The sequence below is a fragment of the Pelecanus crispus genome, chromosome 2 (assembly GCF_030463565.1).
Source record: "Pelecanus crispus isolate bPelCri1 chromosome 2, bPelCri1.pri, whole genome shotgun sequence".
In the NCBI taxonomy this organism is placed as follows: Eukaryota; Metazoa; Chordata; class Aves; order Pelecaniformes; family Pelecanidae; genus Pelecanus; species Pelecanus crispus.
In genome coordinates this window covers 115,975,687-116,001,304 of record NC_134644.1, presented here as the reverse complement: position 1 = coordinate 116,001,304, position 25,618 = coordinate 115,975,687, and the positions used below count along the sequence as shown (strand labels likewise).

At 38.7% G+C, this 25,618-nt stretch overlaps 1 protein-coding gene across 1 annotated transcript in view; it reads left to right on the top strand.

The window, feature by feature from the left end:
• CEP192 (centrosomal protein 192) overlaps positions 1-25,618 on the top strand; it is a 78,703-nt gene that overhangs the window by 8,581 nt on the left and 44,504 nt on the right. Inside the window, exons 6-18 of the mRNA XM_075704851.1 lie at positions 63-217; positions 2,701-2,841; positions 3,659-3,998; positions 4,335-4,475; positions 7,533-7,597; positions 7,679-7,870; positions 8,818-8,941; positions 10,934-11,064; positions 13,707-14,748; positions 14,859-14,985; positions 16,419-16,590; positions 21,805-22,705; positions 24,503-24,651. Of these exons, the coding sequence (XP_075560966.1) occupies positions 63-217; positions 2,701-2,841; positions 3,659-3,998; positions 4,335-4,475; positions 7,533-7,597; positions 7,679-7,870; positions 8,818-8,941; positions 10,934-11,064; positions 13,707-14,748; positions 14,859-14,985; positions 16,419-16,590; positions 21,805-22,705; positions 24,503-24,651 (3,680 nt within the window). The remainder of the gene's footprint in view (positions 1-62; positions 218-2,700; positions 2,842-3,658; positions 3,999-4,334; positions 4,476-7,532; positions 7,598-7,678; positions 7,871-8,817; positions 8,942-10,933; positions 11,065-13,706; positions 14,749-14,858; positions 14,986-16,418; positions 16,591-21,804; positions 22,706-24,502; positions 24,652-25,618) is intronic.

The window sequence follows — 25,618 nt, the reverse complement described above, 5'->3', positions numbered from 1 at the left end:
TATGTCAGGTGATATAAAATGTCCATGAAAGGTGAATACGATATTTTCTTCTGTTCCAATAGATGAGGATATTGATGATGAAGAGTTCTTTGATAACCAACTGGAAGCCTATTTTGAGCAGCTGATAGAACCAGAAATGACAAGAGGAGACACCGACATACAGAAACTCTCAGAATGCTGTACAGCACTGAAGCTTTCTGAAAATGGCTTATTTCAAGTAGGTTTAAAGTAAAGTTCAAAGGTCAGCCTGCCCAATGGCCCTTAAACATGGTAGCAGCATTGAGAGTTGTCTGCCAGGGTGAACTAGGTTTTATTTCTTTCCTGACAAACCCAAATACTATCCAACAGGTAGCAGCAAAGGATTCTTTTTAAATTTAAAGATAGCAAATACAGCTCTAAACTAGAAACAAAGCTGTTTGAGTGAGCTTCTGACTTTTTCTGTTCCCTCTGCAAGGTTTTCCTTGGGAGGAAAAAAAAAAAAAAGGAAAGGAAAGAAGCTAGGTAGCTATTTTTGTATTTTTTTTTTCCCTCTTCCTTGTAGTGCAGAGCTAGCAGCTGATTCATCTGCTTGTTATGAAGGTCTTGCTGGTTAAGAGATAAGGTGGAATTAGGTAAGTAGCTGGCTGTCCCAAGAGGCATTAGTCAGGAAGGCTTGCAGCAAAGCTGAAGAGTTACCTGTTATGGTGTCTCCTTTATTCAAGTATTCAAGTCTCCATTCAGGTTTCCCACCCCCCTCTAACCCTGCTCCTCAGGCTTCTGTTTATCCTGTGCATAGCATTCTCCTTTCTCCTGATAAGCAGCTCTGGCAGAGAACCTTGTGCAGTCAATTCTGTTACTTGATCTTGCAAAGGAGGGGAAAAAAACCAACCCAACCCAAACCCCCAAACTCCTAAAACTGAATTTCTGTCCTTTCTCTGTGATGATGGAGGCTTGTCCTCAGAGAAATCCTGTAATAACTAATACAGCATCAGTAGTATTTCCTGAAAATGGATTTTTTCTGCTGGACTATTTAATACTGCATTTCTTAATCCTTATTACAAAAGTAAAAATTGCTTTTAGAGTTTTGGATTGTTTATGCTGGTCTGAACTTACTGTACCTCTGAGGCATTCTTTTTGAATGTTTCTTGCACACCTTGCTTCCTCTCAGCTTCCTAGTGGTGGTTTTTAGTGTCAGAGATGGTAAGATGTTTGTAGATAAGCATTTGGGGTCCTCCCAAATCCCCTAAGGGAAATGATGTCATTGGTAACTAAGCAGAATCCTCCACTGATAACATCATCTTGTGATGGCATGATTTTAATTTTGATTACGACCCTCTGAATGCAAGAAATTTTTGATGTAAGATAAATGTCTATAAGAAAGCTAATACCAATAAAATGCTTGCTTTGCCCTGTCCCCTCCAGCCCCAGCAAGCTGGTCAGCTGAACTGAAACTAAAGCCAGCTTTTGGTCTTGCTTGTAATATTCAGGAGATGGGCCTATTGTCTGTGTAGGAACTGCTTAATTTTAATCTGATGGTTCTGTGACAAAACTGCTTTCAGTAGTTTAACTTGCTGCTATTCTTAGAGTTACAGTTTTAACTGCAACAAAATTCAAAGAACAGAATGGAATTTTCTTTTAAGACATTGATTAAACTTGTTGAAAAGAAATTTAATTCACTACTGACAAAAGGTTCTGTTTTAGTTTTTGGTTCTGTAGCTATTAAGATAACATGCTGGCACTTATTTTCTATCATACAACTAGTTCATAAAATCTTTTTGATCACTGGTTTATTATCTTGGGCAGCAATCTCCAAGGTTTTAAGTGTATAGTATCACAGAGACTTGTTTTTCCAGGAGAGTAAATAAGTCTCTTATTTAAGTGGTCAGTGTGTGAAAGGTAAACGTAGAGCAGCAACTGTCTGGCTTGTGGTTTATCTTTTGAGCAGCAGTTAGCTCCATTACAAACAGAGTGCCAGGGATTAAGTGCCTTTCCATTTTCTTGGCTTTGCAACAATGGATGCAATCCTAGTAGTTGCATGCTTGACCAGAATGGGAAAGTGTGATTGATTTAAACAGTTAAATGAACTGTAGCTTCTGAAATTTCAGAAATTTCCCAACTGACGTCAGAGTTTCTGAGCTGGGGGAAGTGATATGTTAACCCTGTAAAAGCAGTCTGCATAGGCTGCCAGTTGCCCATCTATGGCTGTATGTGAAGAAGGGAATAGGTGGTTGGTTGAAGAGTGAGAATGACAGTTCTTCTCTCTGACCTCAGGTGTTCTCTAATTGTGTAAGATGTTGCTGCTTCACTGCCATTGTAGATAGGCAGTGGGGTAGGTACGACAGGTTCTGAGTTGGATTTGGAGTCCTCATCCAGCAGTGGGTCAACCAGAAGGGGAAGAGGAGTAGCATGGTGCTCTTGTTAAAGGGAATGAAACGATGTAGTAGGGATAAGAGGAGATCTTCCATCTTCTTGCTGTGTGTGCCCTTAGAGGCAGATGCATGGATTGGCATAGCCAGGAACTGTTGTCCTTGGTCGTGGTGCTGGCAGCTAGAGATGCCTCTGGCAGTTGCACATGAGCGAACAAAGTATGACAATCTCTTTACTAGGGAACTTTTTAACATTGTAAAAACAACTGTAGTGTTAATTTTTTTTTTTCCTTCGGTATATATGTTCTAGTGTAACTTAAATGTTATTTTTTCTTTTTTTTTTTTTTTTTAAAAGGAAAACTTTCAGGTTCCTGATGCTTCCCAGGCTGTGACAGGAGCAGACTCTGGAAATGCTAGTGATGAAGATTCACAAAATCAAGGGGTAACTGGATGTCCTGTGCCAAGAGAAATGCTGCCCAGAGCAGTACGGCAACTGGTATGAAATTGTCATTTAAATTTCTGTTTATCATATAGAGTATGGCAGTGCATTTATATTTGAAAACTTATTAGAGATTGAACTAACAAGCCAAATTTTCTTTACAAAACATTGTCCTGGTTTCGGCTGGAATAGAGTTAATTTTCTTCCTAGTAGCAGGCATAGTGCTGTGTTTTGGATTTAGTAGGAGAAGAATGTTGATAACACACTGATGGTTTAGTTGTTGCTAAGTACTGCTTATGCTAGTCAAGGACTTTGCAGCTTCCCGTGTTCTGCCAGGTGCACAAGAAGCTGTGAGGGGGCACAGCCAGAATAGTTGATCCAAACTGCCCAAAGGGCTATTCCATACCATATGACGTCATGCTCAGTATATAAACTGGCGGGGGGGGGGTTGGCTGGGGAGCAGGGATTGCTGCTTGGGAACTGTCTGGGTATCGGTCGGTGGGTGGTGAGCCATTGCATTGTGCATCACTTGCCTTGTATATTATTATTATAATAATTATTATATTGCTATTATTATAATTACTATTTTACTTTATTTCAATTATTAAACTGTTCTTATCTCAACCCAGGAGTTTTTCTCACTCTTACTCCTCCAATTCTCTCCCACATCCCATTGGGGTAGGGGGAGTGAGCGAGCAGCTGCGTGGTGCTTAGTTGCTGGCTGGGGCTAAACCACAACAAACATTAATAACACCACTTTGTTTTCAGATATATTTTTCAAACATAGTTAACTTGGACTATTTTGTACCTACAACCATTAGCACAGTTATCAACTGCACTTCTGACACTTTTAAAATTATTATTGTTTTCTAAGAATTCCACGACTGCTGGAGATGTGTTAGATTCCTGCACTGCAGCTGAGTTGCGATTAGATTCACTATGTCTTCAGTGCATGAACAGCCATAAAGCTGATGTCTCGGATGTCCTTCCAAAGCAAGAAATACAGTCCTCTGAGTGTCAGGCTGCTGCTTCTGATGCAGAAGTACTACACACAGCAAGAGGATTTTTGGGGCACTACACCACTCCTAAAGTTCTTCTTAGTGCAAATGCACCTCGGACAGATGGAACTGATTGTGAAGTTGGTCTTGCTGATACTTACCTGTCTCCAACTGCAGACAGCTGTGAGAACATAAGTTTAGCTACAACAGAGAAAGGTAGGTTGCTTTAAATATAACCCATCTATACAATTGTGACCAGACTTCATTACATGGAAAAAGAAATAAAATTGTAAGCTACGCATTTTTCTTCAGTTGTGCAAGTTGGTAGTAAAAAACCAATGTAGCATGAATAAATTTTGACTTGTTTTTGTTTTAAAAAATACTGACTGTTGTATACTGCACTTGTTTATTTGATGATGAAACTAGTTTAAGCTTGCAGTTGCAGCAACTTGAGCTACGTTTTTTTTTTTAACTCCTTAATCTAAGCTTAAGAGACTTTGCCATATTCCTTTTTATTTTAATCAACAGTGTAGCATTTGATATATCTTTCAGGTGATTTACCACACAGCATTGTCTACCAAAATGAAGAGGGCAAATGGGTGACTGATCTTGCGTATTATACTTCATTTGATGAAGAACAAGATTTAAATCTGTCTGAAGATGATAAAATAAATGAGGAGTTCATTACTGGATGTATGTAATCTTTTTCCTTTTTAGTTAGCTGTTATCTGTAATAGTGTTAAGTAAACTTTCTTGCTTTTTTTTTTCCCCACTTAAATCAGTATTTGGTGTTGCAAAGCCTCAAGGCTTTAGATACTACAAATTATTTGAAAGCTGATGTTGATAGTAGCCTATAATGATATTGTCATTAGTTATAGTTGATAGCTTCTTTCCATGGTTCCTACATGAAGAGTCTTTTTGTTTTGTTTCAAAAAGCATTCTAACATGTGTCACTGGTACCTATTGTATGAGCAAAAGTGACTCCTGTAGCTGTCATTTCCACAATATTTCCTTTGGACTTTAATTATTGTTATGCTTTCTTTCAAGACAAGGAAACAGTAGTCATTCTGTATTGCATGATGGTTGTAAGACAGGAAATAATTGTAAACAAGAAATTACTACAGAATGTACTAGAATGTGAAAAGAGCTGCTGAGTTCACTAGCTGGTGGGTTCTTTTTGTGAACCCCTTGGGAATGTCTTGATGCTGAAAAATGGTAATGAAAAATGTTGGAGTTTATTGAGGGGCTTTACTGGACTCTCATCTTCTAACAAATTCCAGGCTTTTTGAACCTCTATTTACTTAAAGTTGTTTGTTCTCCTTAAGCTATTGCAGACTGATCTTCATGAGAGTCTGTAAGTTTGTCATACAGGCTTGGATAATATGCGCGTCATACTGTAGACAAATCAATTCCTTAACACCAAAATATAATCTGGTCATCTGTTTTACTAGACAGATTCAAGCAAAGTGTGCAACGGTATTTCTCCTAGTCTCTTCTAGTTTGTAAAGTGACATATGGATGGGCTAATGCATTCTAAAGATGTCCATGGTCCACTCGAGGTTGTTCTTTCTTTCAAAGAGAATACTGTTGCCGTATTTTAACCCCAGCCAGCAGCTAAGCACCACACAGCTGCTCACTCACTCCCCCCCGCGGTGGGATGAGGGAGAGAATCGGAAGAGTAAAAGTGAGAAAACTCGTGAGTTGACATAAAGACAGTTCAATAGGTAAAGCAAAAGCCATGCGCACAAGCAAAGCAAAATAAGGAATTAATTCACCACTTCCCATTGGCAGGCAGGTGTTCAGCCATCCCCAGGAAAGCAGGGCTCTGTCACACGTAACGGTTACTTGGGAAGACAAACGCCATCACTCCAAATGTTTCCCCCCTTCCTTCTTCTTTCCCCAGCTTTACATGCTGAGCATGACGTCATGTGGTATGGAATATCCCTTTGGTCAGTTGGGGTCAGCTGTCCCAGCTGTGTCCCCTCCCAAGTTCTTGTGCACCCCCAGCCTGCTCGCTGGTGGGGTGCGGTGAGGAGCAGAAAAGGCCTTGACTCTGTGTAAGTGCTGCTCAGCAGCAACTAAAACATCCCTGTGTTATCAACACTGTTTCCAGCACAAACCCAAAACATAGCCCCATACTAGCTGCTATGAAGAAAACTAACGCTATCCCAGCCAAAACCAGCACAGCTGTCTATGTTGCTGTCTGGAATTGTTTATTTTGAATGAGTGATCAAACAGGGTTGATTGGTTGAAATAATGTTTTTCAACACTGTTTTCTGCTGGAACACGCAAATATGATCCAATGTGGTAGAAAATTCTCTACCTACTATGTCAGTAAAGCAGAGCTCCTTCGTTATTTTTCAAATGCCAGGATATTTCAGCCACTTCTTGCATCTCAGACTTGAGTTGTTGAGTGATTAGAATATTTGACTGTTGTAAATTTTTCCAAGGCTGTTTAGCCTTTTTCCCACCTGATGGGTTTTTAAAGGAATTCTGCTTTCAAGCCAATTGGCTTACCTGTTCACATGGTAGAAGACACGTGCTTGGAGATTCAACGTGGTTAGCATTTTTCTGGCTGCTAGTTTGCCTGTCTGTTTGCAATGCTTGAGTGTGATGCTTGACAGCTGAGAAATTTTATTTGTAGGGACAGAAAGGAAATGTTACATCTGATGTTTCTGAGTCTCATTTATGACATGTCTATCTCTGTCGGCAAACTGTGCACACAATGTATTCTTGTATAGAATAGTGCAGGATTGCTCACTTGACACTTTGGTGCTTCAGGAAGTCTTCAGAATGCTGTATGGCTTATACAGAGGATTAAGGAAGAACTGATATTGACCTAGAGTTCAACTGGATATAACAATGTGTCATTGATAGTGCTAGGTTGCCTTTAGGAAATACAGTTGGATTGCTCAGTAAAGACGTATTCCAACTTTATTTCTTTCCTCAGAGTGTGTATTGCAACTTCCCATGAGTAATTTTATGGACAACAGCTGTATTCACTTTACAAGTTTATGTCCATTCTTGACTTATTCCTCCATTTGCCCTGTGTCCTCTATGATTAGGGATGCTGTGTGTACAAGGCCACATATTTTATAAGTTTTGATGGGCTTCATGATAACATTAACATTGAAATAAGGTGGTAGAGGAATATCTCTTGGTTAGCAGTTTTTCACATCATTTTGGTGAAGAGACTTTAAGTGTTTGTTGTTCTGTAAATGGTAATTGTGAAAATAATACAAGCACTTGAATTTAAAAGTATTGATTTATTGGGCCTGTTATTTGCACAGGTATCTCATGAACTGGTGCAAACCAGTCTGTCTCTTTTGCTCCACAGGTACCACCTTGATGAAATTTTCAAAACCAAATGTAGTAAAAGTTTGTTCGGAAGTAGCCACATGATACTCAATTCTAGCTAGTATGGGTAGCATAACCTATGAAAAGTTATAGTTTGGTTTGGAGTTAAGGCTGTAAGAGACTTCCTTTATTCACCACTAAGTTAGTTAGCTAAATGCTGATTTCACTTTGGGTCCTAAAGATCCAGGGAGTACTCTTTTAAAACTAATTTCATATGAACTTTTCTCACAATAACAGGATGGAATAATTCCTTGTGTGTCCCAAACTGTCTCAGATGTAGAATTAAGTATTGCAGTATCTGTCCCTCAAAATTTAGTTTAATGATACAAAATAGTAATGACAGCACTTAATAACTTATGCCTTATTTTAATAAACGTTCTCTTTGGTTTTAAGCTGAAGCAGCAGCTATGATTGCACAAGACCAGGAAGAATTTGAGAAAGCACACAAACTTGTACAGGTAACTAATTATCTGAATGTAAACAGAATAGTTCTCTAATTTATTTGCAAGTTACAACTTCTGAAATGTCTTTGTCTGCAGGCGGAAAAAGTTGACATTCTGAATGCATCTGAATTAGCAGATACTTCATGGAAATCTGCCAATAGCTGCATTCTGCTGAGAACATCTGATCTTGATAAAGATGCCAGTTATTTACGTTTGTCTTTGGGGGAGTTCTTTGGTCAGAGGTCTGAAGCTCTTGGTTGTCTTGGTGGAGGCAGTGATGTGAAACGGGTATGTATCTTAATATTAAGATACAAGGAAAGGACAAGAGCAACAACAGCTAGCACTAATTCTTTTTTCTTATATTGTAACATTCTTTCTGAGAACTACTTTTCTAAGTTTACTTGTGAAGGAAATTGTCTGTGCGTGGCAGGTCTGGATTGGCTTTTGTTTCCCACTTGGAATTTCTGATGTGAAGGGCTAGCTGGTGCTAGCGATGAATGTTGATCTTCACCTTTTGGTCAGGAACTAATTATGTGTAGGATTAGAGAGACAAAAATACACTAATTACAGGGTGCATGTTGGAGGTCCAAGCAAACGATCCACATAGTAGTTGAATGAAATGCTGCTCAGACAGGGGTATTTGAACAGTGAGGGTATCTTTGAATGGCTATCGGTACCTGACGTGCTATCTAGGCAAATGCCCGACTTCAATAAAAATTATAGTCACCTAGATTCTAACATACCAACATACTTCTGTATGCTTCTTGCATCTATCTGATACCTGTCTCATCTGCTGTTGGTAGACAGTATCTCATCTGTGTTGCAGACAAAAAAAAAAAAAAAATGGAAAGTGTGTGCAATGGGAGGAAGAAGTCAAATATGCTTGTGTAATTCAGTCGTGTCCTGGTGAATTTGTAGAGTTGGCATGTTCTGTCCTGGTGCATGCAGAGGCTGAGCAGCAGAACATGCCTCCAGGCAGGGATGATGAGAGCATATGTACTTTCTTTTGTCTAACTGGTATAAATAAGTTGTTTAGTTTATTTTATGTATATATTGGAAGTGTATGTATTTGGATTAGGCATTTGCATGCTAGGAGACGTATGTTATTTCTCAGTGGTATGAGAGCCAAACACCAACTGGGGAGGCACTGTGGCTGAAACTGCTTTGCAAGCCCGCTGAACCTATTTGTTATTAAGTTTACTCATGCTGTATTCCGGGGTAATTTTGTTTTATAGCCATCTTTTGGTTACTATATTACATCTCCGAAGAAAAGGCAACCTGTTGCTTTGCTAAGGCAGTCTGATTCATCAGGAGGTGACACCGGCCAAGAGATTTCGCAGTTGTCTGAGGTGTTTCCAGGTAATTATAGAACAGAAGGGTCAGCCCTAGACAGTGGTTATAACAGTAGTTAAGAATTACTTGTATATAGCTATTAAAGACTATTAAGAGTAATCCATGATAGAAAATCTCTAGTTTTCATTCACCAAATATCTTTTTTGCTGTGAGCGCCTCCCTGACCCTCCCTTCCCCTAGAAAAACAACCTAAAAACTTAGAAGAGAGAACATTCTAATATTAAGTACTACCCTAAATTGTCTTGGATATTTCAGTGTTTCCAGATACTGGATAACTGCCAGAATGTCTTGTAATAATTAAAGTCCTTTTAGAGTTTTCCTGTTGAAAAAGTTGTACAAATGTGTTGCCAAACACCAAACAAAAACCCCAGAAAATTGGTCTGTTCATATAGAGGATATAGGGAAAGAAGGAAAACAATTTGGGTTATAGCTGAGCTGATGTGTGCATAAAACATAGCCTACAATTTTTTTCTGCCATCTTTAAAAAAAGAAAGTTACACTCCCGTGATATCTGATTAACTTAAAGTAATAATTCAGGAGATTCCTCCCAAATTTTATATGTAAAGATCATAGCATGCGTTTTGGTGCATATCAACTTAATAAAGTATGTTTAGGAAAGGATGAGTGCATTTGAAAGCATCTCTATTGCTCTTGATAGAACTGTGGCAACATCAGTCTTTGTGAACCTGCTTGTACAGTCAGTGCAGTGACTTAAGTACTTTTTTGCGTTGGTGAAAAATATCCATCAGGCTTTTACGGAGCCTGCTTCCTTGAAGCAGCTTTACAGCTGTAATTTTTCTCATGTTGGGACCCTGCAAATATTTTTAAAGGGTCTCTAATGATTATTATTATTTTAAAATCTAGTGTTAGTGTGCTTAAAATCAGTATACAATAGTCTGGATTTTTGTCAAAAAATACCAGGAGTTCATTGAGTTCGTGACCTCTGTTCAATTAAATTATAGTTATAGTTGTGGTTTTGAATAATAGAAAAATACCCTAATGTGCTCTGCAGCTCTCTTGGTATGAGGGTTGCTATAAATGCTGGAGAAAGTAGGTATGTGGGTCATTTTGTGGCCAAGATATTAATAGTTACTGCCATCTGATATTCTGTAGTACTGGCAATAATAATCTTTATCAGCAGTACCAGTATGCAGTTCCTACTTAAGGAGCAGCAGATGGAGAGGAAGCTGAGAGGTCAGGAACATGAGGGTGTTACTTGAAATACGAAGTATATTCAAACCCCAAGTATCTACTATAAGAACAGGGAAAAAAAAAAAAAAAAAAAATGGAAAAAAACCCAACCAAACAAAAAAAATCCACCCCCCCCCAAACCACAAACAAAAAATGTTTGTTGTTTCATACTTGTTTACTCACTGATCAGAGCATCTTTAAAAGTTGGTTTTAGTGTTCTAGGGAGTCCAGATGTTTTCCTTGAAGCAGGAGCTCATTTGTTGAAATGGTAGCCTCTAGATCTCATGTGAACAATACCTCCTAGTTTGGATTTGATCTCGTAATCAAGAAGATTATTCGTGGGTTTGATGGTTTCAGAAACATACCTGTCCCTCTTAAACATAATCCTTCGAAATCACCAGTTCACTGCTATCTATCCCAGTCAAACCCTTTCTCCAGTGTAAGAAAATTGGCTTTATGCAGATATAACTCTTCTAGTTTTCTACTGGAGTTTGGTCTATGTTAACAGTACCTTGCAAACACCATTTTATGAAAAGGTTTGTTTAGCTTATGCTAATATGATAAGCTACCTGAAAATAAAATTTGAAGAGTGTGAGCATGGTGCTCTTAATGCCAGCTAATTTTATGAATTGAATGTAAACTTTGGGTACTGTACAGGAAACAATCGATGCTTGCAGTATTTTGATTTGTGCCACTATAACAGCTCTTTTTTTCTATAGAGCATTAAGGGAGCATGTGTATCCCAAGAACGCAGATGTTTAGACAGTTTACTGTAAATTAATTCCCTGTCTTTTTCTTTGTTCTTAGGTGACTTAGAAGCAAAAACAAAAGAACATACAAATTCTACCAGTTGTGAAGGTGCATGGCATAGGGTGGATACTGCAGCTGGAATACATAAAAGCATTAATATAGAAGCTGCTACCAAAAGTAAAGCAAAGGTATTTCCCTTGTATTTTTCTATGAAGTGCAACTATGAGCTTGAACAAAATTCAAATAACTTGAATTATTATTGTTGCTTTGAATATGGCTAAATTTGGACTTCCGTATCAGCTCACTGATTTTTATATTAATTATTTGAATCCTAATAGGTGCCACTGCTTGTTAAGGATAGTTTCATTAGAATGTCATGATCCTGTAGTGAGTCAGGTGTTACTATCACCACCTCATTTTCCTTTTTCTCCCTACTTCACTTTTGGAGTTGCTTGGTCTGTTGGCCCATAGTTTTTCAGAGATTCCTGAGCTATTGACGTTCTGCGATCAAGTTTCTGAATTTCAGCTATGTCTCCCCTTCTGGTTTTGGTTGTTTTTTTTTTTTTTTTTAAATGAAACAACTTGTCTTTAGCATGTGAATGAAGTCTTTTACTTGATAAAATTAAAAAATATTGACGTGGTGTAAGTCTGAAAAAGGTGTATTTTCCATTTGATGATCCTAGACATCTACCTTCTCTCCTTAATGTGTCACGGCCTTTTTCTGATCAGGCAGAACACGTACAGACCCATTCAGTTACAGAAACAGCCCTTCTACATGATCACTGAAAGGAATCAGTAGCTAGCAAGTTTGACTTGGTTTAGCTAATCAAATGATGAAGGCTGCAGACTTAAATGCAGAATGACTGGTTGGATTGCTCGTCTGACTGTGTACTGCCATAATTGCTTTTCTTTCTAATATATCCTTATCCTTATTGTTCTAGATACAAAATGAGTAATTTGGGGTTTTGATAATGCATATCGAGATACTAATCTACCCTACCCTCAATTTGGACAAGTTTAGGTCACTCTCAGTCTGATATGGATGCTAAAATGTTCTCAAACACAGACAAATCACAAAATCATTGAGGTCAGAAGGCACTCCTGGAGATCATCTAGTCCATCCCTTCTTGCTCAAAGCCAGGTTAAATAGAGCAGGTTGATCAAGGTCTGGTCACGTTTTGAGTATCTCCAAGGATGGAGATGCTATAGTCTCTCTGGGTCCTCTCTGGGCAACTTGTTCCAGTGTTTGATCATGTTGCCATTAAAAATCTTTTCCTTATGTTTAAATAGAATTTCCTGTATTTAAAATTGTGCCTGTTACCTCCTTTCTTCTCACTGGATACTTCAGAGAAGAGTCTGCCTTCATCTTCTTTACTCCTTCCTGCCCCCCTCCTCTCCCCATCAGGTATTTATACACATTGATAAGATTTCCTCCTGAGCCTTGTTGTCTTGAGGCTAAACAATTCCAGCTCTCTCCTCATCTGACAGATGCTCCAAGTTCTTACTCATCTTTGTGTCCCTTCACTAGACTGTCTCCAGCATGTCCATGTCTTCTCTTGTACTGGGGAGTCCATAATGGGACCCAGCACTCCAGATGTGGTCACACCAGTGCTGAGTAGAGGGGAAGGATCATCTCCCTAAGCCTGCTGGCAACTCTTTCCTTACTGCAGCCCAGGATGCTGTTGGCCTCCTTTGCCACAAGGGCACATTGGTGGTTTATGGTCAACTTCGTGTCTACTGGGACCCGCAAGTCCTTTTCTGCCAAGCTGCTTGCCAGCTGGTCAGTCCCCAGCCTGTACGGGTGCATGGGGTTATCCAGGTGCTGGTCTTGGCATTTCCCTTTGAACTTTGTGAGGTTCTTCTCAGCCCATTTTTCCAGCCTGTTGAGGTCCTTCTGAATGACAGCCCAGTCTCCTGGTGTATAAACTGCACCTCCCACTTCTGTATGATGGGCAAACTTGCTGAGGGTGCACTCTGCCCCATCATCCACATCATTAATGAAGGTGTTGAACAGTACTGGCTCCAGTCTTGATCCCCGGGGTACTACACTAACAAGTGGCTGGCCTCCTGCTGTCCCTTCTTGCTCAAAGTCAGGTCAAATAGAGCAGGCTGATCACAACCCTTTGAGCAGCCAGTTTTCAGTCCAGTCATGGTCCACTTATCTGCTCCATACTTTATCAGTCTTTTTATGAGGATGTTATGAAGACATGCATGCGTACCTACAGGGGAACAGATGTTTTCCTGAATGTATGTGTATCTAAGAGAGGTGGGTAGAGACTGTGGTCTGGACATGACTGTCTACTTATTCCATGCCCTCTGCTAAGAATAGCCAATGTGAAAATTAAGGAAGAAATCTGACTTGAGTGATAGAGAAAACGGTAGAAATAGATTTGTCTTCCCCTTGTAGAGAGGCAGATGGTTTAAAATTAATTGGGAAGATACTGTGTATTTGGTTGTGGCAGTTTCTTCTCTGCTGTGTTCGTTCCTGGTGGTATTTCACTCCCAGTTCTTTGAACTGAATTAAAACGTTCTAGGATTTTAAAAGTTTTACAGGAACTAAGGCTTCCTAGCAGGCAATCTTTATTTAATCTTTAAAAAAAATTTTGTGGAGTAGACTTAAAAAAATCAGTACAATGAGAATTACGCCTATTGCAGTATTGCTTCTTGACAGTTGATTAAATATTTGACAACTAGAAATGTTAATATATTACCAGATGCAGAAAAGCAAAATAATTTAAAAAAAAAAAAAAACAACCACCAAAACGCAAAAACCAAAACACTAAACAAAATTTTCTTTATTTGGTGCTTAATTCATTTTGGTTTGTTGTAGGATGGAATTCATAAAGACAAGTTTGAAGATGGCTTATCTAATCACTCTGACTCTGTCCTGAGTATTAGCACAATTGCCTCTGCTATTGCTAATGCTTCCTCCAGTGCTGACCCTTCCCAACTAGCTGCTATGATGATGACACTCTCTAATAAAAGTAAAAGAACATGTTTCCTTCCTGGAATTGATACAGAGACGGAACTTCCTGCTAATCAAGTATTATCCAGCAATGTGGAAAATAGTGCATTTGATATGGAAAAATACCTCAAAAAAACAGATGAGATTGGACATGAAAGTGAATATGAGAGTATTGTGAGACATGAAGCATCTGTCCAGAACCTTATGCCTGATACGTTTTTGCTGAGTAAAGATAAAAATAAGGATACTCTTGCAGAAGACTTGATAAATAATCGTAGCAAGCAGCAAGAAATAGAGAAGCGATTTCTGGATTATTGTAATGAAGAAAATGCTATTCAGCATTTCTCTAGTCTGTCTGGTGTTTCCAACTATGAAGATGTAAGTGTAAATAGTGTTAAATATTCAGAAAAGTTGTCAGATTTAGTAAATAGTAAACATATACAGTCAGTGAATGCTGATCTTAGATCAGATATGCTTGATATCCAAACCTTACCTACTGGAAATGAAGCACAGACACGTGGAATTCCTTTAGCAGCAAAAATGGAAGTGGCACAGAGAAGTCCGCTTGCTTACCAGACCAACGATGTCACTAGTAGATGTTGCATCAGGGAAGACACAGAAACAGTAGATCGAGCAACAAATGCTGTTCCTGAACCATGTAATGATTTGGTAGAAAGAAGTACAGGAGACACTCTGTCACTCAGCAACTTAAAACCTGCCAAACAATCTAGTAAACATGTCTCAGTAAGTCCTAAAAAAGCAAAGCCTATGCAGAAATTGAACAATGATGAAAAGAAGCAAAATGCAGAAATAGAGGAGAGAAACAAAGATGTCAGTACTGCTTGTGGTGGGAATGCGAAACACGTAACTTTTGAGAAGCTCTCCCCATCTTCCCAGAATAGTACTGGTAAGTAAGCCTAGATAAATGTAACCAGTTGTTGAAAAGGCTTTTCTTGACCGTAGACTTGTTCTCTGTGCTTAAATAAATACTGTTATGAAATTCTGTTTATTTACCAGAGCATAAACCCATCCTACCTGAATGTGACTTGCAGACTCTAGAGGATGAGCAGTATAGCTTCAGACCTTCAACTTCACCACTAATCCACTCTTCTCCTAGTGAGACTTCTGGAACAGCATTTTCAGGGTAAATTTCTTGGTGCAAGTTATAAGAATTATTAATGCTTCATGAAGATTTTTGAGGGATCAAGTTTTAGTTTGAATGTTGTCCTTGATCTCAGTTTATATAAGATCTTAATCAGGCTAAGACTTCGTTCTTAGACTAAGCTTTCTGTTTGCTTTTATTATGTGTATGGGGAAGCAGTCTTAAGCAATTGTTAACTTTTCATTTTCCTCACTGGCCTGATGAGATACAGATGCTGGATAGGAACATTGCTGTTCCTGCTCAGGATTATCCAGTAATGCAAGAACACAAAATACTCAGCCTGTTAGCTAGTCATATACCTCAGATACCTAAAACTTTGTGTTGATGAAGCTATAAAATCCCATCTTTATTAATTGTTGTTCTAGTGTAATTAATCTATTACAAATAAAGCTATTTCATTGGGGGTTATGATGTTAATTATATGATAACAAAGCTTGACGTTGTATAGACCAATGAAGATGTGTTTTTTAAACTTCTATTTCACTCAGTTTGGTTCTCTGATTCGTACTATCTCTTGTGAGAGAGGATGGATAGAAATAGTTGTCTTGTTTTTGACCACTTCATATTTTGAAACTGCAACTTGTGTCTAAGATTTAAGGCTTTCTTAGCAACTGAAAGGGCAACATTTTTTAAATGAGCTCCCATAACAATAAGTGTTACGTAAACTATAAGATGTGTAGTCTTAAACATATAAACATGGCCAGTAGCCAATTGCTGTATACATTCTCCTAAGAAGAGGAGGCAACTAATTTCTTTGCCTTAACTTTTTAAGTTCACTGTTTGATATTTAACTACAGTTAGTGTGTTGTACATGATACTAGAATTACAGGCTGTCTGGCAATTTCTCAGAAGTTAAAATGTGCAGGATAGGTCTATTTTTGCAAGTGTGTGACATAGATGTTAGGATTTCCAGTTAAAATTGTCAGCAACTATAATTGTTTTCATGTTACCTCTTCTTGTTTGACAAAGTGCTGAGAGATCCCATGCTTTCAGGTGTGTGAAATGAAGAGAATCTCAGCAGTGAATAGGAGATACTAATGTGTGATGCCTGGGATGTTGAATTGATGTCATTTGACATTCCTCCATCTAGTTAGATACAAGTATATTGATTCACCTTTTTGCTTTTAATAGTTCTTGTGTTGTTTCTGTGACCTTAGCATCTGAGTTCAGTTGTGGAAGTCTGATGCTTTGCCTTACATATTTATATCTAATGAAAATGAGTTTTATGTACATCAAAGCCAGAACTTGTAATTGTTAACTGAGAGCTGATTTCTCATTTCTACTGACTGTACTAAACAGAATGGCTAAGTAAGTTGATTTTTAGAATAGTATAGCTAATGTGTAGCATTGATTTTTCTTGAAGGCAGCATTAGAAATATATTCTAATACTGACATACTTTGAATCTGTTTTTCAGGTCTGAAACTGACTTGACTTGCACTCCATGTTATCAGGAATCTGCTTGCAAAGAGAGCGTACTACCTCAGTCAGTTTACTCAAGTGCTAGCATGAGCAGATTAACATATGTCTCTGCCTCTGACAGTACCCTTAAGAACACAGCTGTAATAGATAATCCGGAGGCATACTGGGTAAGAAAGTCTTGAATTGTAAAAATGTATTAATTCCCTTTCTTTAAAACAAACAAACAAACGAACATCTCTCCCTTGCCCCCAAAACAAACCCTTAAATGGTCAAAAGAATTCTAAATTAGAAAAGCCTTAAGGGTTTTGGAACAGTTTAGGACATGCTGTGCATAGGGAAAAGAAGTTCTGCTGCTCCCCTACTCCTGAGTTTCACAAATTTAAATTCTGAAATAGATTGTGTTAATGCACAAACCCTAATAAACATAAACATAGTAAAACATTCAAAGAACTACTGACTTCTGAAAAGAGTTAGAGTTGGTGTGTTTTTCCCCTTTGATTCCTCCCCACCCCCCAATTGCTTGTTAAGTCATTCTGTTCTTGGAATGCAGTGCAGTATTCCAGTGGTAGTTTGTGGAATCTATATCTGCTTTCATCACTCCTGAGGCTCCCTTTCTGCTCAGCTTCTGCTGTTAGGAGAATATTTTCCCTTCTTCCCCACCCCCCGAGAAGTGTTTATAAATGCGTATTTTAGCTTTAACCTCTTTTTTTTTTTCACGACTGAAGCTATGATTTTCTGTCTCTGGCAATCATTCTGACTGTTCTTACTGCTTTAGCAAAGAGTGTACTCTGAGAGTGAAACTTCTGTTCAGACTTGCAATCTTATGCTGATTAAGATAACTGGCATTCTTTTATCTAAATCCATGGGTTCCTTGGAATCTGGAATCTTTCTGTTACGCCTTCCCAAAGTGTGTGGAAATGTGGATGGAACTTTAAAAAACAAACAAAAGCTGAAAAACCTCTCTGCATCCATATCTGTGTAAATCTGAGTGGTTACATTTATTTTGTAATATCTTTATCAGTTGTGGATTCCTCTAACACAGGAAATAGAAATGCTCTCTACTACACCTTTTTTTTTTTTCTTTTTCATTTGCGGAGGGTGAGGCTTTTCAGGACTGGTGGCTTGTGAAAGCTTAGTGAAAACTTCTCTTGCTCTTATAGGAACACCAGCAGCAATGTTCCTTCATGCTGAAAGCATCAGGAAGAAGGAAGTGTGTGTTCTGGCCTACAGCCCATTTTGTTCTAGGTCTAGTTGCTCAAGTTAGCATGGAATATCTGTTCTTTTCCATCTTGATGTTTCCAGTGGGAATCACAGTCCTGTAGGAAGGGAAAATTTAAATGGGTATTTGCTTGCAGTCAGTGCTGGCATAACATCAGCTCTTGGGTCTATTTCACGTTTGAAATGCATATGGTTCTAGATTCCTGTCATCTCATGCAAACGGGTGGCTCTTGATGCTTTGATGTAACTGGCTGCATACTAGTTTGCCCCTCTGACTTGAAAAGATGTTACTGTTTGAGTAGTCTTTGTTCCCTAGGGTAATTTATCAATGAGATCCTCAAGTACTTTGCCGAAGTTTTACATTTGTATTATGAGTACATCTATAAGTCACATTTATCAGGCTGCAGTGTTAATTTATTCCTTTGGGTTAGTAATCTTTATGCTGAGAGAGACCGAGAGATCTTCATCTCATTTGTTAAGAGCCACTTTCATGTCCCTTGCCTGAAGCTTCTTGCAGACAACAAGAATGTTTGTATTTGGAGTTATGTTCAGATCTGAGTATTTCCTATAGCACTGTTTAACCAGTGGTGCCTTTTCCCTTTAATACAAGTGTCAGGTTGTCAAGGGTGCATGATTTTTAAATTTTTTTTTGTTATTTCTTGTTTGGTTGATTTGGCCTGGTGAGACATCTCACCTCAGGCAGCTGCCCTGAATGCCCTTTTTAAAGGATTGTAACTTGCAGCTTAATTTTCTACAACAATCTGAACCGCTACATTATTGTTCTTTCGCCTTCTTTAACATGCCTTTCCCTGCCTCCCAAGTCCTATTTACTTAAGCTGAACAACTGCTTTATACTGTAGCTACTCTTCATCTGTTTGTGTAGCTCTCTTGTTCCTGTGTTAGAGTTCTTTAGGTACACCTGTCCTGAGCTGATGTTGGATTGCTTTGGTACCACACTGTCTAGTTTTGGTTTTGAAACTTTTAAAAATTATTTTGAAACTCAATTTTGGAAATGAAATCTGTGATCTGGATGTACTTCATTGGAGCGTGTTCAGAGAAGGGCAACAAAGCTGGTGAAGGGTCTGGAGCACAGGCCTTATGAGGAGCGGCTGAGGGAACTGGGGTTGTTTAGCCTGGAGAAGAGGAGGCTGAGGGGAGACCTTATTGCTCTCTACAACTCCCTGAAAGGGGGTTGTAGTGAGGTGGGTGTTGGTCTCTTCTCCCAGGTAGCTAGCGATAGGACAAGAGGAAATGGGCTCAAGCTGCACCACGGGAGGTTTAGATTGGATATTAGGAAAAATTTCTTCACAGAAAGGGTAGTCAAGCATTGGAACAGGCTGCCCAGAGGGGTGGTGGAGTCCCCATCCCTGGAAGTGTTCAAAAAAACAGGTAGATGTGGCACTTCGGGATATGGTTTAGTGGGCATGGTGGTGTTGGGTTGATGATTGGACTGATGATCTTAGAGGTCCTTTCCAATCTTAATGATTCCTAGTTTTTACTTTCATTATAAATAATCCAGCCACCAAGCCAGGAAACATGAAATTATTACTCTACCCTTAATTGGTTTAGTGGTGGACTTGGTAATGTTAGGTTAATGGTTGGACTGGATGATCTTAATTTAAAGGTCTTTTCCAACCTAAATGATTCTATGATTCACAAGAAAAAAATTAACCTTTGTAGCACGTCTAAAGAATTTTTCAGATTGGTAGGGGAAATACCTCGAGTTCCATCCACTATATTGTGAAGGCTGCCAAGTGTGATGCCAGTTGTGAGAGGGTGGTTCTCCCGTGGTCAGTCCTCTTCCACTGATTAGTGCCAATGTTCTTGTTAGTAGCTATGAACGGTGCGTGAGAAGGTGTAATCACTTCTGCTCTTGACAGTTAACCCAATAGGAGATTCCTTGAAACATTTGTATGTATGCATGCATGTTTATGGTTCGTACTTCTTTTTTTCTTGGTTTGATTTCTAAATACAGAAATCTGAAGACTCTGAGCATGAGGTGCACTCATTCCACCTCCACCATGCATACCTGCCAAAATGGAAGGTCTTTGGGCTTGAATGATTTCTTTGTGTGAGTGCACAAAGAAAGTGTTTGTATCAGTGCATTTTCATGCATCTTAAACTAATCCTTTTTGACTAATGATGCTGAAAGTATCAGGAAGAAGGAAGTGTGTGTTCTGGCCTATAGCCAGGGCCACTCAGCTTTTTAATTTTTTTCTTAAAAAGCTGGCAAGTATGTCTTTAGTGCTGTGTGTTCGTGGTTCCCCCCCCCCCCCCCAAAAAAAACATATCTGCTAAGTTACTGTAACTTAACTGCTTCTAGGTCCCTAACTTTTACTAAGAACCCTAAGTACAGATTTGATACCTAACCACATCAGCTTTTTGTTCATGGACTCTTAATAATTGGGGATTCTCATTTCTTGTTACGAGAAACTTAGACTTTAGTAAGCACCTTTGCATTCATAAAGTGCAGTCATAAAGAATATGGGGATAAATAATCTATACCGCGTTTGGATGCTGCCCTTTAGGATCAATTCTATCAGAAAAAGGATCAATTTTATCAGAAATAGTGTGGCCAGCAGGACTAGGGAAGTGGTTGTCCCCCTGTAGTCAGCACTGGTGAGGCCACACCTCGAATACTGTGTTCAATTTTGGGCCCCTCAGTACAAGAAAGACATGGAGTTGCTGGCGCGTGTCCAGAGAAGGGCAATAAAGCTGGTGAAGGGTCTGGAGCACAAGTCTTAACCAGGAGCAGCTGAGAGAGCTGGGATTGTTTAGCCTGGAGAAGAGGAGGCTGAGGGGAGACCTTATGACTCTCTACAACCACCTGAAAGGAGGTTGCAGCAAGGTGGGTGCTGGTCTCTTCTGCCAAGTAACAAGTGACAGGACAAGAGGAAATGGCCTCAAGTTGTGCCGGGGGAGGTTTAGATTTGGTATTAGGAAAAATTTCTTCATGGAAAGGGTTGTCAAGCATTGGAACAGGCTGCCCGGGGAAGTGGTTGAGTCACTGTCCCTGGAGGTATTTAAAAGATGTGTCGATGTGGTGCTTAGGGACATGGTTTAGTGGTGGACTTGGCAGTGCTAGGTTAATGGTTATACTCAATGATCTTAAAGGTCTTTTCCAACCTAAACGATTCTATGATTCATGCATTTTTAAACATGAAAATCTTCATGGTATTGGATTCAAGCACAATAAATAAGAAAATTCACTGCAGGTCTCTGTTTTTTAGAATAATATGTCTTGTGAACCTGTCAGTGACTTTGGGAATCTGCTCCATTAGGTTTTTTTCATAGTACAGTTACTTTCCCACATAATAACACTATAAAATCATTGAGAGCCAAATATTTTTGGCCCTGTGGAAACTCTCTTAGTTGGTGATAACTTCAGAGAGGAGAGCATTCTTCTGGTGTTAAAGCCTAGTGTGGTGGGTTGACCCCAGCTGGTGGCTGATCCCCCTCACAATTGCTTGCTCACACCCCCACAGTGGGATGGAGGAGAGAATTGGAATGGTAAAAGGGTGGGGTGGGGGACTGGTGGTTGAGATAAAGACAGTTTAATAAGTGAAGGAGGGGAGGGGGGCAAGTGATGCAAAAGCAATCACTTGCTACCAGCAGACGAATGCCAAGCCAGTCTCCAAGCAACAGCTACTTTGGAAAAATTCTCTCACAGTTTTATTGCTGAGCATGATGTGGATTCTCTCTTTGTCAGTTGGGGTCAGCTGTCCTGACCATGTCCCCTTCCTATCTCTTGCCCACCCCCAGCCTACTTTGGAGTGGCAGAGTGAGAAACAGAGGAGGCCTTGACACTGTGCAGGCACTGCTCAGCGATAGCTAAAACACTGGTGTGTTTTCAACATTGTTGTGGTCACAAATCTAAAAATACAGCACCATAGGGGCTACTATGAAGAAAACTAGCTTCATTCCAGCCTGACCCAGTACACCTAGCTAGGATGTGACTTTAGACAGCAAACAGGTTGAAGTTGCAGGTTTTCTTTTTCAAGATGAGGAGCCACAGATGTTACAAAAGCAAAACTTCAGAGAAGACTTAACAAACTTGATTATTTATATTGGATGGCAATACTGGTATTAATGTCTGTCTTGTTTTATGTACCCTATTTGCTTTTCTAAAATTTGTAACACTGTGTATTGTGTTTGCTTACTAGGGTGAAAATGCTAGTGAACTGAGCACAACAATAATTCGAGCCAGTCCAACTCCTTCGCAGGAACATACAAATGAAAATCTAGAAGACCAATCATGTCAAAAAACTAAAAAAGAAGCGCTGCTTAGTATTGACCAGAAATCAGAAGAAAATGTACTTGCTGGTCTTAAAAGAAAGCTTGATGATATACTCAGTCAAGAACTGTCCAAAGAAGGTTTTCCGAAGAATGAAAAGCAGCTTGCATCTATTCCTTCAAATGTAGCAGCAAATCATAATGAGCTAGACCATGTTAAATCAGCTTTACCAAGTGAATTCCGCATCTTTCAGCCACTTTCTGTTAATGTTGAAGCACAAGAAGTGTGGCAGGATCAAACAAGCAAAGCACAGAGACAAGGATTACCATCCTTGAATGTATTACCTGTATATCCTGGATTAAGCACTTATATACCATTCAATCAAAACTCATCTGGTGAACAATATGTTCCTATTTCAAGCTTTAAATCCCATGTCACTACCTCTGAGAGTCAAGCAATTTCTTCTTCTGTTCCCACATTGCTTACAGGACGTTCTCTTGCAACGACTCCATTTGCACAACAGCATCTGGGAAATATACCATCTACTGGAAATACAGTTTTGTCTCAGTTTCATGGCTGCAGCTCTGCAGGTTTTGGTCTTCCAGCAAGGCTTCCTTGTTCTGGTATCCCAGCAGGACATACTGAGAATCCACTTATGGTAGGAATTCCTTTAGGTCCAAGTATCGGTGCTGGCTCTTTGGGTGCAGCTTCACTTTGTAATCCACACTCTACTTCCTGGAACAAGAATATCTTAAATATAAAATCATGTACTGGACAACCTCTTGGAGCTGGTAGAAATGAGTGGGAGTTGCCAAAGTCACCTGGTATTGGTAAGTGTGTTTTTTAGACTGTGTTTAAAATACAGCTGTGGACAAGAAGGGCGATAATGATGATGCTAATATTATAGTAAATAAAATTAAGATGACTATTAAGTGTGACCACAATTATTCTTTATGCAAGCTTTGTTATTTTAAAAAAAGCTGTTGCTAATTTCCTTATTTAATGATGTTCTCAGAATTCAGTATCTATTCTTCCAGTCCCCCTAATGGTCTTAAAATAAATTTTTCATCATCCAGAAGAATTTCAGCATTCTTGGTTCATTCAGTGGTTTTTTGTTTGTTTAAGGGATCTGGGGCTGTCTTTCATAGGAGGAAGAGAAATCCTAGCTGTAGTTCATGCTAGGCCAGACAAGTTATGCTCTGGAAATTCAGTTGTATTTTATCTGGAAAGTAGATGACATTTCTGTCTCCAGCCTAACTTGGTATTAGCAGTCAGTTAAGCCAAAAAATCTGAAGAGGAGAGTGGAGGGCTGAAGCTGTGTTCTGGTTATGAAGGGGAAAGACAAGCTGCCAAGTGCTTTCTGTACCTTCTGCTATTTCTCTGTATCTTGACTTAGCTCTAAACCTAAGCAATGCAAATTAGTGTTTCATTTTAAAGAATTCTTTTAACCTATGATCTCTTTAGTTGTTTTTTGCTATACTTTTTTCTGGCTAATTCTTTCAGGTGAAATGACAAGCTAGCGGGGTTCAAGGTTTGAATTTGTGACAGTTTATAGGTTGTTTTCTGTTTATTGTTTGTTCTAAATCATTGATCTTGTTAGTACATTTTAAAATAGTAAAATTTGAACAATCTTACTTTTTGATGGTTTTTAATATACATAATCTCTAGGGTTTTGTACATGTTTTTGAACTCTGAATATATATGTAGTCTAAACTTGATTTTTAGCAAACTTGAGTTTTTGAACTTAATTTCCAGTGATGCTAGTCTTGGTTTACATTTTCACCTTCATACTTGTGCTAATTTTTTTTTTTTTTGAGGGGAATAAGAGTGTATGGCTTTATTTTAAAGCTTGTTGCTCAAGTAACTAAGTCTACTCCAGATATTAGGTGTGTCTCTGAGAAGTCCAATTTTTAATTTGACATGAGTACACATTAGTGGGTTTCTGGATGTAATGAAGATTGATCCTCAGCATGCCAGGGAACTCTTAACCTCCATTTGAGTTTTGAGTTGCCATTATAATGTTGTAATTCCTCTGAAAGAGTTATTTTGAATATTTTAGAAGTAAGGACTTCCTGGAAGTAAAATATTTGAAGCAGGATTTCTTTTTGATTTGGTGATAACTTTTGATGACCATGCTTCTAGAGCAAAAATCTACTCTAAGAGTACTCCATATTTTCTGTAGCAAAAATTGCCTCAACACCTTTTCAGGTAACAGTTATACTCTGGTAAAAAAAGATTTTCCTTTTGGTCAGTGTAAATGTTCTAAAGGTGTTTAATACTGGTATTACCATTTTCTGAGTTGGGCTAGTACTGATTAAATTGTGAACACTGAGTATTTTATATAAGGTGTGTGTGTATATATATATGCTTTAGTGTCTGCATGGGATGTGCTATTTCCATAAGGATTTTTGTTCATGACAGTAGAACTCCAAGTAAGATGCAAATTAGAAATGATTGAAATTCTGAGTATCAGGCTTGTGGAAAACATTCTTATGAAAACTGTAGGAGTCAAAAGAGTTCCTTGCCATAAGGAAGCATTAGTCAAATGAGTTTATAAACTTGACATGGTGACAGCCTGGGTTGCTTCTGGGTACTTGGAACTAACAGGAGCATATTTTCTTCCAAAGGACATGTAAAAGTACCAGAAGAATTGAGGTTCCCTAATGCCTGTTGCGTGGGAATTGCATCACAGACGGTTCTTAGCATTTTTAATCCAACTGAACGGTGGTTGCAGGTCAGCATTGGAATACTCAGTGTTTCAGTTAATGGGGAAAAGGTAAGAGATTTTTTTAATAAAGCTATAGGAACAATGCTGCAATCTTACCAGAAGTCATATGTAAAATTAGAGCCTTCTGTACAGATTTGTAATTTTTTTCCCATTTTATAGTTAATATGCACAAAAGCAGTGCTACCCTCTTTCAGCCAGGCCACCTGACTTATTCCAACAAGTAGGCATAGAGAGGTAAATGCCACATGAAGGGATTGACTTGTAGAATTGTCTTCCATGCATAAAGTGTGGCAGGTCTGAATTTACTGCTCGTTCATTCCCACCATTGTATGCAAGAAAAGTCAGCCCTAGAAAAGAAAGCATCCACGCTGAGGACTGTTACTGCTAAAACATTTTGTGCAGTTTGCTCCCATTTTTCTTGAAATCAGGAGATCTTGAGTGACAGAGAATGAGAAATATTTGGAACAGGCTTCAAGCTAGATGGTTTGTTCTGTGTGTTGTATGTAACTTTGTAGGCCATAGATTGGGCATTTGCACTTTAATTTTGTTAAATTCTATCTACTTCTGTCATCATAATAATAGTTCCAGAGGTAAAAGCTCTCAAGAACATGAGAATGAGTTAGTTAAAGGTCCATCAGTGTACTTTAATTTCTTTTACTGATGAATACTGTTAGTAGAGAAGAATATAACAACAGAACAAGCATAGTATACTCTGAGCTTCTGTCAGTTTGATGCTTGGGAACTTTTGAGCTAGATGTTATTTCTGTTCTTACTAGTTTTTGGTGGACTGCTCTTTATCTAGTTAATCTTTTAAAATTGTGTAGTGTTGTCCACAGTTCAGTTGAGTTGTGGATTCTATGCACTACTGCTTTTTTCCTTTTTTTAAATCTGATTCTTGCTGGTTTTGTTTGGTCCTTATTACTGACAAATAATGGACAATAATTCACTTTATATATTGCTGCTTGTAAGTCTTATAAGTCCTTATCATATCCCTTAGGTATATTTTTCCAGCAGA